General features: G+C 60.1%; 8 protein-coding genes across 8 annotated transcripts; 4 read left to right on the top strand and 4 right to left on the bottom strand.

Annotated features, from left to right (window-relative positions):
* Positions 1-240: 240 nt before the first annotated feature.
* OT_ostta05g01840 (Peptidase S24/S26A/S26B/S26C) lies at positions 241-864 on the bottom strand (the record flags this gene model as incomplete). Its single annotated transcript, XM_003079236.1, has 1 exon — positions 241-864. One exon carries the CDS (start codon positions 862-864, stop codon positions 241-243), a length of 624 nt encoding a protein of 207 aa, XP_003079284.1.
* Positions 865-971: 107 nt separating this feature from the next.
* OT_ostta05g01830 (unnamed product) lies at positions 972-4,544 on the top strand (the record flags this gene model as incomplete). Its single annotated transcript, XM_022984227.1, has 1 exon — positions 972-4,544. The coding sequence occupies one exon, from the start codon at positions 972-974 to the stop codon at positions 4,542-4,544; it is 3,573 nt and encodes a 1,190-aa protein (XP_022838979.1).
* Positions 4,545-4,575: 31 nt separating this feature from the next.
* Positions 4,576-5,826, bottom strand: OT_ostta05g01820 (3-dehydroquinate synthase AroB; the record flags this gene model as incomplete). The annotated part of the gene is made up of 1 exon (XM_003079232.1): positions 4,576-5,826. One exon carries the CDS (start codon positions 5,824-5,826, stop codon positions 4,576-4,578), a length of 1,251 nt encoding a protein of 416 aa, XP_003079280.1.
* A 235-nt stretch (positions 5,827-6,061) lies between these two features.
* OT_ostta05g01810 (Regulator of ribonuclease activity A) lies at positions 6,062-6,673 on the top strand (the record flags this gene model as incomplete). Its single annotated transcript, XM_003079231.2, has 1 exon — positions 6,062-6,673. The coding sequence occupies one exon, from the start codon at positions 6,062-6,064 to the stop codon at positions 6,671-6,673; it is 612 nt and encodes a 203-aa protein (XP_003079279.2).
* Positions 6,674-7,033: 360 nt separating this feature from the next.
* On the top strand, positions 7,034-7,765 carry OT_ostta05g01800 (TspO/MBR-related protein; the record flags this gene model as incomplete). The annotated part of the gene is made up of 1 exon (XM_022984226.1): positions 7,034-7,765. One exon carries the CDS (start codon positions 7,034-7,036, stop codon positions 7,763-7,765), a length of 732 nt encoding a protein of 243 aa, XP_022838978.1.
* Positions 7,766-7,857: 92 nt separating this feature from the next.
* Positions 7,858-10,380, bottom strand: OT_ostta05g01790 (unnamed product; the record flags this gene model as incomplete). The annotated part of the gene is made up of 1 exon (XM_003079229.2): positions 7,858-10,380. One exon carries the CDS (start codon positions 10,378-10,380, stop codon positions 7,858-7,860), a length of 2,523 nt encoding a protein of 840 aa, XP_003079277.2.
* A 577-nt stretch (positions 10,381-10,957) lies between these two features.
* On the top strand, positions 10,958-11,710 carry OT_ostta05g01780 (Chlorophyll A-B binding protein, plant; the record flags this gene model as incomplete). The annotated part of the gene is made up of 1 exon (XM_003079228.1): positions 10,958-11,710. One exon carries the CDS (start codon positions 10,958-10,960, stop codon positions 11,708-11,710), a length of 753 nt encoding a protein of 250 aa, XP_003079276.1.
* A 240-nt stretch (positions 11,711-11,950) lies between these two features.
* On the bottom strand, positions 11,951-13,972 carry OT_ostta05g01770 (SANT/Myb domain; the record flags this gene model as incomplete). The annotated part of the gene is made up of 1 exon (XM_022984225.1): positions 11,951-13,972. One exon carries the CDS (start codon positions 13,970-13,972, stop codon positions 11,951-11,953), a length of 2,022 nt encoding a protein of 673 aa, XP_022838977.1.
* Between the last annotated feature and the right edge of the window lie 311 nt (positions 13,973-14,283).

The raw sequence follows: 14,283 nt of genomic DNA, 5'->3' as shown, positions 1-14,283 counted from the left end.
CTCGACGATGACGTTGAACTCGAAGACGGTTCGACTCGTCCCCCCGAGTCGTTCAGCGACCTTGGCGCGTGACGTGCGCGCACGAACTCGACGCGAGCTCCACCGCACGACGTGCGCGACGCGTGTGGTGCGCGGCTTGAGCGCGAGCGCGAGCGCGCGACGCGACGACGAGTGCGGTCGAGACGCGCGCGCGACCGGGACGGGCAGTCAAAAGAATCTAAAGTCGTCGCTACATCATCGTCAATCCTTCCCGGTGACGACGTAATATCCTAAGACCGCGAGTAAGCACACCTTGAACGCGGGATAGTCGTTCATGAGTATCGTGAGCCGACCGACGTGCGGTAGAAAAACAAACGCGCGGCCGACGATGTCTTCCTCCGTCAACCACCGCTGTCCCGGAGCGTACAAACCGATGTCGTCTGCAAAATTATTATCTCCCTTCGTCAGCATCAACCGCTCATCGTCTCCGCGCACGTTTCTACCGTGCGCGCGAACGATTCTGTGCACGATCGGCACGTCCCGTCCGCGCACGTTGAACACCACCGTCTCCCCGATCTCCGTCGCTCGCCGCCAGTTCTCCAGCACCAACAGATCCCCTCGTCTCAGTCCCGGCTCCATGCTCCCGCTCAGGACGACCACGATCGGCGAATCACTCATCGTGCACAGTATCAACGTCTTCCACAGCATCAACGCCGTGGCGATGATCATCGTGAGCGACAGCGTCGACAAAATGCTCTGCCTCGGCGACGGCCCGAGGGCGTCTCGAACGCGCGCGACGACCGCCTCTCGCGCGCGAGACGCCAGCGAACGCGCGGTCGCGGGTCGGTCGTCGCGCGCGGTCGTCGCCGCGCCCGGACTCGACATCGGGCGACGGGCGAGGGACGAATACTGACGATCGGTCGTCTCGAGATCGTTCGGTCGTTGCGAGATCGACACACGACGCGGCACACGACGCCTCGACGACGCGAGCGATGGGGCGAGGACGCGCGGGAGGGCGGTACGGTCGCGTCGCGCGGGCGTGCGCGACCGTGGCGGCGCTCGCGGCGTTTGCGCGAGCGGCGAGCGCGGATTATGAGACGGCTTTCGAGCGACGCGCGATGGAGAAAGACGCGGCGACGTGGCGAGACGACGCGCGCGTTGAGGAGGCGTCGCGCGTCGACGACGGGGCGAACGGTCGAATGCGGGGCGAGGCGGGGTGGAGACGCGAGGTTGATGAGGGAACGATGACGGACGGGACGACGTCGCGCGCGCGCGAGGAGGCGTACGACGCGGCGCGCGAACGAGACGGGCATGAGACGTCCGTGGGATCGATAGAGGGGACGTACGACGCGCATGATGGTATGGGACGAGAGCCAGAGCGCGAACCGGAGCCGGAACAGGAACTCGATCCCGAACCCGAACGGAAGCCAGAGCCAGAAGAGGAACCGGAAGCGGCGCCACAACTCCGGCCAAAGGTGGCGCAAAAGGTCTCGATTCCGCCAGATTCAGACGCCGAGACGGCGTTGCTTTATCTTCGCGAATGGCTGAGCGTGAACAGAGTGCCGGTGAAGCACGACGCAACGGCGGTGGAGACAGTGGCTGCGGTGTCGGATTCGTTATTGAAAACGAGTAAGGCGATGCGGTCGATGAAGAAAACCGTGAAAGAGACCGAAGATAAAGTCATTGGTCTTGAGTCCGAGCTCCAGTCGGAAATTGAGATACAGCGTAAAGCGTTCGCCGAACGCGACGAGCTTCTGCGTAGGTTGAGCGAGCTAGAGGATGCGGCGAGCGAAGAGTCGAAGGCGAGCGAAGATTTTCGCGCATACATAGCTGATCTGGAGACGCAACTTACCGAAGCGCATCGTAGCTCTGCGAGCGCCGAGAATTTGCAGGAGCAGTTGAAGGAGAAGGCAAGCGCGCTCGTGGCTCTCGAGGAGAACATGAAGGTGTTAGAGACGCAGCTCGACAAAGCGCGACAAAGCGCAAACGAGAAAAATTTGGAGCTAGAGCGTAAGGTGCATGCCTTGGAGGACAAAATTTCGATCGATGCTGAAGACGATGTCGATGAAAAAGAACGACTCAGAACGCAGATCGCTGAGTTGGAGGGTCAACTCGCTGAACAAGGCGAATCAAACACCGATTCACTGTCAGGTGACTCTGAGAAACGCATTAGGCAGCTCACTACGGAGTTGGAAGAGCTACGCGCTAGTGGTGAGACGTGTTCTCCTGGAAACGTGGAGTCTCAGACCCATGCCCCAGGTGGCGACATGAAGGCGCTGCAAGAGGATTACGACCTTCTCAGGGAAGAGTACGACAAACTCGTTCTATCGGCGGTGTCAAAGAAAGATTTCGACGAGGTCAACTCACAAGTAATCCTCTTGACGTCTGAAATCGATGATACTCGCCTGGAGCTCGAACGTGCTAAGTCCGAAGCACTTACTCTGCACGAATCGCTCAACAAAGTGCAAAACTCAGACGAAGCGCTGAAGAAGTGCGAGGCTGCAAAATCAGCGTGCAGCAACACGCTCGCTGCTCAGAACGATGCCGTGCAGAAGCTCAAAAAGGCACTCCAGGAATGTTCTGAACGCGAGCCCGAGCCCACTATCGCTACTGATTGTCACTGCGAAGATGAGTGCAGCGCGCAGCTGAACAAATTGCGGAACAACTTGCAGAAACAAGCAGACTCTTTGCGCCAGCGCACTTTTGAAGCTGAGGTCAAATTTGAGGATCAGAAGGAGAGATGCGACGAAATCGAGCGGGAACATAACGTCACCAAGAGCGATCTCCGCGAGCAAACCGAGCTAGTGGAATCGACAAAAAAGACTTTGGAGGAAGAGCGTGATATGAAGGAGTCTGGCTGTCCTCCATGCGCGCAGCAATCGCAGTCTGATGAAAATATTGAAGAAGTTTCCAAGTCGGCGGAAGTGATAGAATCGAATGTCACCGCGTCAACAATCGATGATAGGCGTGTCGATGAAGCGGAAATAGTGGAACCACGCGAGAAGGGTCAAGTCGATGAAGCGGAAATAATGGAACCACGCGAGAAGGGTCAAGTCGATGAAGCGGAAATAATGGAACCACGCGAGAAGAGTCAAGTCGATGAAAGTGGAATGAACAGTGAGGTTGAAGTACGCGCAGATGAGGTCGCTCCACACGATCTGAGTGTGCCGCCCGATCATCCCGTGGAGACGCCTGAAAAAGCTGTTGTTGAGGAGACCACTGAAGTTCCCACCGGAATCGAAGAGAATCAAACAGAAACTATCGTCGCCGAGCAACATGTGCACGATGAAGTACCCGTCGTCGCGCACGAAGTACCAACAGCTTTGGAAAACGACATCGCAGAAGGTGACGGCGACTTGGACACAGTTGCGAAGGCCGAACTCGCAGAGTTGAACTGGAATGACGGGGACGAAGAGGTCAACGAAGAGCGGGAATCGTCCGAGGTAGGCAGCGCACGCGCGGTGATCGATAAAGTGGCGAACGTGATTACAACCATCCTCTCGTCGATGTTCAGCATCCTCTCCAGAGTCATGGAGTTGATCCTCAAGCAAATGTGGAAGACCAAGCACGGTAATAAACTTTTGTCGTTCATGGAACAGTGCGATAATATGTTTACCTCAGTGGCGTCGAAAGTAGACTCAATGGTCGGTACAGAAATCGCATCCAATAAGGATCTGATAAAGTTCAGCGTACATGCGACAATTTTTGGTCCGCCAATAATCTTGACGTTCATATTGATGCGTGTAGTGAGTGTTTTACTCGGCGGAGGATCGAGCAAGGCCTCGCAAGCGCAGGGTAAGTGGAAAGGTCCGCCATCGCGAGCGCCTGGGATGCCTCAGCAACCCGAAGCTCCTCGCCGTAACGATGTCCCGCCTTTTCAGTACGGAGACCAAGCGACGCGTGTCAATCCCAGCTCCAGTGCTGGCCCGGCGCCTCCACCTATGATGATGGCTCCTCCCGTTGGTCCGATGGCTCACGGTATCCCGTCGCCGGCCACGTCCCCTCGCGGTGGTTCGCCGCATTATCCGACACCGACGCCGTTCGGAAACCCGTACACGTCGATGAGCAATCCGCCTCCGCATATCGGTGAGGCGCCTCCCTCGCAAACAGTCAACCAGCCTTCACAACCGCCAGGGCCCGGAGCGAATCCGATCATGCAGCGCACACCGAGTCTAACGGGTCCAAATGGACAGCCCATGGACGAAATGCCGGGCGATGGCGGGATCGACAGCGAATCTGGCGCCCAGAGCGCACCGTTTGTGATGATGGGTAACCCCGCGATGACGCCGCAGTGGCAATCGGCGCAGCAACTTCCAGGGGCGCGAACAGGTCCAGTGCCGAGCGCATCGCTCGCAGCTCGCGCTCCGCAGGCGAGCGCGCCACTGTTTATAGATTCCGCTGGCGGTCGCGGGCCACCTCCACCCGGGAGAGGAGCGCCACACGGCGGGAGAGGACGCGGACCACCACCGGGGCGAGGATACCCGGGACGTGGACCACCACCGCCTGGTCGAGGCTATCCTGGTCGAGGTCCCCCGCCACCATTCGCGCCGACGAAACGAGATTAGTTAGCAATTAGTTCGTCGTGTTTAACATGATTTACTTCTTCACGTACGCGTCCAAAGTTTCACGCAGTTTAGTCTGGTCGAAGTCGCCGGTGAACACGCACTCGCCGAGCGGGCCCTTCAGAAGGATCAAACGCAGCTTCCCATTCGCGGCTTTCTTGTCCACAGCCATGAGATCCATGAAGGTTTGTATCGTCATCTCCTCCGGGACTTCGATAGGGGTGTTGCACTTCTTCAGCAGGTTGATGGTACGATCCTTCAGCGAAGAGTCGATCCAGCCGAGGCGAAGCGACATGTCCGCCGCCATACACATGCCGGCGCTAACGGCTTCACCGTGCAACCACTCGCCGTAACCGAGACCCGTCTCGATGGCGTGCCCAAATGTATGACCGAGGTTCAACGTCGCACGAACGCCGCCCTCCTTCTCATCTGCCGCGACAACTTCGGCTTTGTTGATGCACGAGCGCTCGACGGCGTATACAATGGCATCCGCATCCCGAGCCAAGAGCTTATCGACGTTCGCCTCGAGCCACTCAAAAAACGGGCCGTCGCGAATCAATCCATATTTCACGACCTCGGCGATGCCGCTCGCAAACTCGCGATCTGGAAGCGTCTGCAGGGCGTCAATGTCGATCAACACGCACTCGGGTTGATAAAACGCCCCTATCATATTCTTCCCAAGCGCGTGGTTCACACCAGTCTTCCCCCCGACCGAGCTGTCCACCATGGCCATCACCGTGGTGGGAATTTGCACGAACTTCACCCCTCGCTGGTACGACGCCGCGGCGTATCCCGTCATGTCTCCGATGACCCCTCCGCCCAGGGCGACAAACGTCGTCCCTCGGTCCAGACGCGTCTCCAGCGCCCGCGTGTACACCATGTTCAGCACGTCCAAGTTCTTGTGTTCCTCCCCGTCCGGAAGTACGACCGTTTCCACGCGAATCTTCTCATCTCCTCCCTCCAGCGCTTTGACCGTTCGTTCCAGGTACCCGAGCTTTGCGATGGTTTCGTTCGTCACCACGAGCGCCGTGGACGACGTCACGTGTTCCCTCAACGCCACGCCGTCGTCCAGAAGCCCGCTCCCGATGAGTATCGGATACGACCGATCGCCCAGATCCACGCGCACCGTCGCCGCCGCCTCTTTCGCCGTGGACGACGCGCGCGGGGTGACCAAGGCGCGTCTCCGAGCGATCATCGAGCGAACCCCAGGACACCTTTGAGCGCACGTTTTCCCCGTGTCTCTCGCGACGACGGCGACGGGGGCGCGGACACCGCGCGCGGACATCGTCCTCGGACGACGCGCGCGATCGTTCGTCGAACGACGCGACGCGTCGCGATGTGCGGCGTCGAAAAGGATGTCTCGGAACGTCAGCCGAGTGACGGAAAATGCTTCATCCGCGGCGCACAGCGCGGCGCCGTCACCGCGCGCGGACGACGAGACGCGCGAGCGGCGACGCGCGCGCGCGCCACGCATGTCGCTCGCCATCGCGCGTCGAGCGACGCGCGCGATCGCCCGAGAGATGTCGAGAGCGTCGAGAGCGATGACGCACGCCACCGCGAGTGCGTCTCGCGGCGCGCGCGATGGGTCGTGGACGCCCGACGCGAACGCCGCGAGGTTCGGGACGAGCGATATATGCGATGTCCATCACCCTGGACTCGTGGACGACGTCATCGGGACGTCGGCGTCGCGCGTACGCGTGGCGCGCGCGAACGCGTTGAAGGACTACGGCGGGCTGAGACGGTTTCGGGGCGAGGTGAGCACGGTTTTGTGTTTCGAGAATAACCCGCTCGTGCGGTTAGCGCTCGAGGAACCTGGCCTCGGGCGAGTGCTCGTCGTGGACGGCGGTGGGAGCGAGCGGTGCGCGCTTCTCGGGGATAACTTGGCGGAGACGGCGGCGCGAAACGGTTGGAGCGGCGTCATCGTGAACGGATGCGTGCGAGACTCCGAGGACATCGCCAAGTTCAACGTCGGCGTCAAGGCGATCGGGACACATCCGTTGAAGAGTAGTAAGCGAGATCCGGGTCTTCGAGACGTTCCCGTGACGTTCGCGGGCGTGACGTTCGTTCCGGGCTCGTACGTGTACGCGGACGCCGACGGAATCGTCGTCTCGCCGGAGAAATTAGAAATATGAAATCCAAGAGTGACACCCACGCTATGCGTCACGTCGTACGCCATGCCGTCATCGCGCCGCGATCGATCGCCCTCGAGCGCGCTCGAGTCGTCGCGCGACGCGCACTCGTTCCTCTCGCTCTCGCGCGTCACAGAGCGCCGCGTCGACTCATCGGCATCGCGCGCGGTCATGACGATCGCTCTCACCGCGCCGCACCGCGCGCGCGCCCCACGGCTCCGTCACGACGCGAAGGAGTCACACAGACGTGGACGAACGAATGCGCGCACCCGTCCCGGTCGTTCGTCGCGATCGCGCGCGCGCGTCGTCGCGAGCGCGGGCGAGGTGTCGTTCCGACGCGGTGGTAAAAGTGGACGCGTATACATGACGGAGAGCGCGGCGGCATCGGACGTGAAGGCGCGGGCGCAGGAGGCGAGCGCGTGGATCGACGCGTGGAGGGAACGAACTGGAACGCTGGATTTCGGCGCGGTGGCTCGATACGTCGCGGCGACCGCGTTCGAGGTGAGCGCGATCGGCGCGTTTCTGTACTTTGTGCAGATGGCCGGTTTGGCGAAGCTGCACGCGAGCAATTTAGGCGCGGCGAAGGCTATCACGGCGGTTATTTTCTTCGGGCTCGCTTTACGCAGCAGGGTGTTCTCGCCGCTCAACGCGTCCAGGCCGAAGATTGCGAACGAGAGATTGTCTAAGAAACAGAGAAAGCGCCCGAGCTGGACGCCCCCAGCGGTTGTGTTTCCGTTGGTATGGATATCTATGGCGTTTCTGCGCTCGTTGTCGACGATGCTCGTGTTCACGACGACTGGGAACTTGTTGCACCCGGCCGTAATGTCGCTCGTGGCGCACCTTTCCATCGGCGACACATGGAACTCGATCAATAACGTCGAGAAGAAGCTCGGAGTCGCCGCAATCGGCGTTCTTTTTGTAGTCGGCTCCGCGTACAATGTTGTGGCGCAGTACTACAAGGTTCTACCCACCGCCGGCTACATGATTGCCCCGCTGGCAATTTGGCTCACCGTCGCTACGGCGCTCGTGTGGGGCATCTGGAACATAAACGGTCGACAGGTGCTGTACCCGACGAAGCCGCGCAAGTTTGCCTAGATATACTTTAAACCATTTGTCGTACTATCTCGCACTATTGAACGTACCGATACCATTACAACACTTTTTTGAAGCACAACCTTAAGCTAAAACTAAAGCGCACTCAAGCGCCTCTCTACGTCTTCGACTAGACGCTTGACAACGAGCTCACCTACGCGCGATTTCCACGCATAAAGAACGGTCTTACACATGTAAGATCTCGCATGGGCCCTTGCGTCATCCAAGCGCTCTTCAAGCGACTTGTGCGTTGCGGAAATCCACATTCGCAACCAAATTTTTCGACGAACCATGTCCAGCTTCGGCACCACGTCCGCCAGCATATGCTCCTCCCAAAGCATCTTGTGCGCGCCAGATGCGGCGATATCGCGCCACGCGCAAAAGCAGCTAATACGAAGTTCGGTACGCCAGCGCTCGACTTCTCCATCGACGAATGCGTAAAGTCTCTTTATGTACCTCACACCTGTGACCCACTTTCGGAAAGCGGCACCGCACACAAGCATAAATTCGAGTTTTCGCACGGCACTTTCCACGATGACGGCCTTCTCGCGCACGCCAACGCTTCGTACGACATATCTACGGAGTGCCACGAAGCTCTTCCTCATCAGTACATCGTTCCTGTGATTTATCGCCACCAGACTCGGCCCCGTGAAGCGCTGCTCGAGAGTAAAATCAATCCAAGCTTGAAACACTTCATGTAAAGTTGACTGCTCTTGCGTGAACTCAATCGCCGCGACGGGTATCACGTCCACTGCGTCATCGAACGAAACGTGTGAACTCCTGCTTTTTACGCTTCGAGTCTTGAACGAACGACTCTTGCCCATTGAATTTTGTATGACGTGATCGTTTAGAGGCGACCAAGAGATGGAGCTCTGACGGGTGTGCGAAGGTGTCGACCCTTGTGAAAGAGTGGACGTCGACGGTCCCATGACATGCTCGTCGAACGTCTTACCGAATGGCTCGTCCGCCAGGCGGCGAGCCTCGTGCGCGTTTTTGCGCCACCTCAGGCCTAGAGTTCGGACGAGCTCCTGCGTGAGCTGACGATGATACGGAGCAAACTCACAAAGAGCTTTGAACGCCTTACGCATCAACTGAACCTCGTAGTGCACCAACGCGAATAGTTGCTCTTTTGCATTTGCCCTACGCACATTAACCATCCGTGACCAGACGAGAAACGCTAAGCGAAGAGGCAGGACTCTCCCTGACGTTGCGGTCCCGAAGTGCTGTGCATTTGGTTCGTGTGACGCGAAGATAACGACGGCAAACGCGGCGAGACTTTGCTGCTTTCGTGCGGCAACTTTTACCAAAGAAAATCCGACGCGCATCCACGACTCTACGTTCCCCACTGTAATGAACGGCACAGACTTATTCGCTAGCAAAATCTCTCTCACGCCCACCATCTTCACTAAACGCGTCAAGCTTGTCAAGGCTGACACGTTCGCATCCAACGTCGTTCGAAGATCGTGCTCCATCCATCGATTGTTCACCGCGTATTGTTTCAGAAGCATTCCTCTTCGAAGCGTCTTTCGACACGCGCGGACCCACTTAGTCATCGCCGACAGCGTTGCGCAGAAATCTGTTGCGTAGGCGCACATGACATCAATTTGATACGAGAATAGTTCGCTCACGGGTGTTTCAGGAGCGATCGTATCCTCCAGAGCGCACTTGAAGTACTGTCTCACCGCAAAAGAAACATCCATGTCTTGTTTCGACATATCGTGACTTTTAGGGGACTGTGACTCAAAGCTCGGTTTCAATTTTCCACGCAACGGCGTGATGGGATTGTCAAACAAAACATCGACGTGTTGCAGAGAAGATGGAGCGGCGTCCATCGAGTTCGAATGCTCGATACTTTCGTCGCGACATGTGATCGATGGGTTCGGTAGAACCGGTGCCGTGACGTGAGCGAAGGTTCTCAGTATGCGCCTCGCTTTATCTGTTGCCACAGCGCGCTCCAAGTACTTTGCCCTTGGTCCAACGAGCGTTCCAATCGATATTGAGGACGAATCGAGCACCTCGCGCGCCTTTACACGCCATTCGTCGTCAATTCCATTGATGTGCCCGTGCACGACGCACACCGCAGCGAGAAAGAGCGCCGCCTGCATCGACTCCTCCCTCGACGTCTCGGAGTCGAGTAGCTTTCTCGCAAAGCGCAACGCTGGTGCAATCGCCGCCACCACCGGAGCCTCATCGCGCCCCGACACCCCTACCATCGACCCCCCATCGCTCCGATAACCGTCGCGTCCATCCAAGACGTAGAACCGCAGCGCCTCGAGCGCGCGAGAGACGTGTGAGTCCGCGTCTCCATCAAACTTCTCGCACCCGCGCTCCGCCACGGTACTCGCGACGCGATCCAATCCCTCGCACCGCCCCCGCGTCGCCCCGATCGCTTTAAACACATCGAACGCGGCCAAAACCACTCGCCCTCGTCGTCCGCGTTCGATCATCGCGCGCTCGATCGCCCTACACGCCGCGTCGACGTCCCGCCTCGACGCGTCTCCGCCGCGCGCCAAGCCGTCCACCACCGCCTCGCTCGCGACCTCGATCGCCGTCTCCGAGACCGTCGCGCGCGTCATCATCGACGCAAACGTCGCGAACGCGCTCGAGAGCTCAGCCATCGAGGGCGCGCGCGTCATCCCGACCGACGCCCGACCGTCCCGCGCGCGCCGAATGAATGCACCGACGAATGAATCCCACCACCGTCTGGACACCGCGTCGACGCGCGCGATCGCGCGATCACGCGCACGCGTCCCTCGACGACGACGCGCGCGATCCCGTCGCACGTCGCGACGCTCGCGCGCGGGCGCGCGCGCGCGCCACGCGTTCGCGTCGGGGCGTCGGGCGCGGGGTCGAGGTCGCGTGCGCACAAAGTCGTGCAGCGCTTCCCGTCCCCGACGCGCGCCAACGGTCGAGCCGTCGCGCGACTCGGGGGGGGGGCACTCGTTTTGTTTGATCGGCCTCACGGGCGTTGAATACGTGTCCGTGAAACGTGCGGCCCCGCGTGCGCGGTGGTGATGACGTCACGTGACGTCGATCGTGTGTGATGACGTCGACGCGGTGTCGTCGTCGACGAGTGAACACTCGAGAGGGGACCCCCTCGGCGTCGGTTCACGACATCGAAGAGCAAAACGCGTCGATCTCGACGCGGCCGCCGCCGTCGTCGGCACTCTCGCACACGGTTCGCTCGCGCGTAAGATGCCGATGCTCGTCACCATGATGGCCGCCAAGCCGCAAGTCCGCGCCAGCGGCGCCGACGTCTTCCAAAAGGGGAAGAACTACGCGAACATCCAAGAAGCCACGGCCGCCGGTCTCATCGGTGCCTCCGCGCCGTTCCCGGAAGGGCTCGATATCCTCGGCTTCTGCAACGGTGTCGACGGCGCGACGCTGCAGCGATACCGTGAGGCTGAAGTCGCGCACTCTCGCGTGTGCATGCTCGCCACCGTCGGTTTCTTGGTCGGCGAACAAGTCGAGGGGTCCTCCTTCCTCTTCGACGCCCAAGTCACCGGCCCGGCGGTGAACCACTTCCAACAAGTGCCGCTTCCGTTCTGGTTCGCGATCGGTTCCGTGATCGCGATCGCGGAGTCCGCGCGCGTGCAAGCGGGCTGGCAAGACCCGGGTCAATCGGACAAGCTCTTCTTGCTCAAGGACGGCTACACCCCGGGCGACCTCTCGTTCGACCCGCTCGGACTCGGCAACGGCAAGTCCGCGGAAGAGCTCGACGCACTCCGCCTCAAGGAGCTGAACAACGGCCGCCTCGCGATGATCGCCATCTCTGGTATGGTTGCCCAAGAGCTTGTTGACGGCCTCAATATCCTCCCGGCCGACATCGCCCTCGAACTTGGCAACGGTGACCTGCAAAAGATGGAACAAGCGTGCGCTGGCAAGGTCGATGAGGCCGCCTGCGCCAAGGCGTTCGAAGCGTCTTTGGAAGCCGCGTCCCGCATGTAAGCAAGCAAGCCGCAGTGACATGCATTACCAACGGCAATCAAGATCGTTACACGTGTCTTAAATGCGTGACACCTTTTGTAACACAACCACACATCGCATTTTTTTGATAAAATACAGTTTTCGTCGCTCGCTGTTATGGTTACAACTTACTACTTGTGATTGTGTCCTTCTGGTACATCGATGATCTGAATCCATTCGCTCACGCGTCGGGCTGAAGCCTTCGTTCCATTCGACGGATTTCTAACTACGCACGCGTCGCTTCGTCGTGGGCTCAGCTGAGGGAGAGGTGCCCTCAGCGGCTACTGCGGCGGACCGTTTGGGCGCCGCACGTCTTTTCTTTGGAGCCGCTTCACCGTTCTCCTCCGCCGTTGCGGCCGCAGCTGCGGCCGCGACGGCGGCTGCATCGGCCTTTTGTTTCTTCTTCATGAGAGCTTTGCCGCGTCGCATGCAATTTTTACCTGTGCGTCCTGGAACGACTTCGCTGAGACGCGCCCACTCGTTGAAGCCTTTCTCTTCAAAATCCCAACCAAGAGCGCTCATAAGTGCCGTGTCTTCTTCCTTGGTCCATGCTCCAGTTTTGATGCTTGGATCGAGCACACCCGTCCAGCGCTCGCGGCACTGCACGTCCGTTCGCGTCGGAACGTGCTCTTGCACCAGCGACCACTTGATGCGTTCACCGCCGCTGTACGCGCTCACGGCGACTCGCAACGCCTCGTCCTCTTCCTTCGTCCAGGCGCCGATTCGCCGGGTAGGTTGAAGTCGACGCCACCGATGAAGAATCTGTTGACCAGTGTGACCAGGCAAAAGTCTAGCGAGCTTGGTCCAGTTCCCGGTGCCGTGTTCGCGCACCCAGCACAAGACCGTTTCGTCCTCCTCGGGAGTCCACGTGCTCTTGACGAGCCCAGGATTCCACTCCGCTTGATAGCGCACCGCGCACTGATGCGGCGAGCGAACAAGTCCACCAGGGGTGCGATTACTTGCGTGAAGCTCCTGTGCGATGAGCGTCCAGTCTCGGTTCGTGGCCATCTCTTCCGCGAGCTGGACGAGCCGCTCGTCCTCGCCGTCTGTCCAGTCCGTTTGGCAAATGCGCGGGTCAACGACGTTCATCCAGCGCAAGCGACAGTCATCGACGGTTCGCTGAGGCATATGCATGCGCACCACTTCCTCCCACTGGATGGCGTCGGCATCGCGAGCGATGACGTCCAAACCGCCCGCGACGAGAAGCGTCTCGAGTGACTGCAAAGATATCCCCGCGAGCTCTTCGAGACTCATGCGCTGGTCCGTGAGCAGTCTCGCCTGCTGAAGCTGAAAATGCACACCCTTGCGAAGCTGCTCATCCTCCTTTGGTGTCCAAGAGCGGCAGTGCGAGGCGTAAGAGAGTGGAATCTTGTCGACTAAGTTCGCCCAACCGAGACGAAGCTGGTCGGCGTTTGGGGTGATTTGCTTCTGCAGATTCAACTGAGACACGATTCCCGTGACGTCCTCGGACGGGAGCGCGTTTGGCGTTTTTTGCGACGGCGTCCACGCCGACGGCACGCGGAAGTAAAGCTCGCTCTTCTGTCCCCAGATGTCGAACATAGACTCCTGCAGCGACCAGTGCACGCGACGACCCTTGCGATTCTTACAGCGCTGCACCTCCGTCAATAGCGTCGCGTTTCTCGCAAGCTTATCGTCGATCGACTCCAACATCGCCCGAACGTCGAGCTGAAAGTTCTGATTCGCCTCTAAAGCCTTCCCGATCGCCCCTAAATCGCCCGTGATCGCCAAGTGTTCCTTCTTCGTCTCCGCCCACGTCGGGAGCTTTGGTCGAAACGTGCTCGTTTTCATCTCCGTTCGAATCTTCGGCGCTAACGACTTATGAATCGCGGGCAAAAACATATGCTCCTGCGACGCGTTCCGCACCTGCGGATTCGTCTTCAAGATCTGCAGCGCGCGCGACCCTTGCGCCGCCGCGCCCGTCGTCGTCGCGAGCGCGCGCGCGCCCGCCGACTCCTCCTCCTCCTCCTCCTCTTCGCTCTCACTCGCCTCTCGTCCGAGCGCCCGCGCGCCCGCGATCAACGCTTCGTCTCTCCGCGTTCGCATCCGCGCACCGAGGCGATCCATCGCCCGCAGGACGCCGTCGTTCGCTCGCCCGTCCGCGTCCACCGTCGCCGACGTCCCCGCGTCGTCCGCCCCCCCGCGCGCGTGCGCGCGCTCGCCCAGCTCCATGCCGATCGCCAGCGCCAGGGCCTCGTCCTCGGACTCCTCCGCCGTGGTCGCCATCGCGAAGGGCGTCGCGTCGCGGCGTCGGCGTCGGCGTCGACGCGCGGGCGATTCGAACGACGCGATCGTGGCCTGGGTGGGGGTTGTCACGAGTCAGCACTCGTGATCGTCGGTCCCGAGATGCTCGTCACGAGTCAGCACTCGTGATCGTCGGTCCCGAGATGCTCGTCACGAGTCAGCACTCGTGGTAGACACCGTCGAAAACCCGCGTGTGCCGCGCGCGCCGACGACGCGCCCACCGTCGTCGCACGCGCGACTGGACGACCGCGACGCCGGCGGGGGCGACCGCGCGCGCGTCGTCGTCGATGGCG

The sequence above is a fragment of the Ostreococcus tauri genome (genome assembly GCF_000214015.3).
Source record: "Ostreococcus tauri WGS project CAID00000000 data, contig chromosome 05, whole genome shotgun sequence".
In the NCBI taxonomy this organism is placed as follows: domain Eukaryota; kingdom Viridiplantae; phylum Chlorophyta; class Mamiellophyceae; order Mamiellales; family Bathycoccaceae; genus Ostreococcus; species Ostreococcus tauri.
This window is presented reverse-complemented; position numbering and strand designations above follow the sequence as displayed.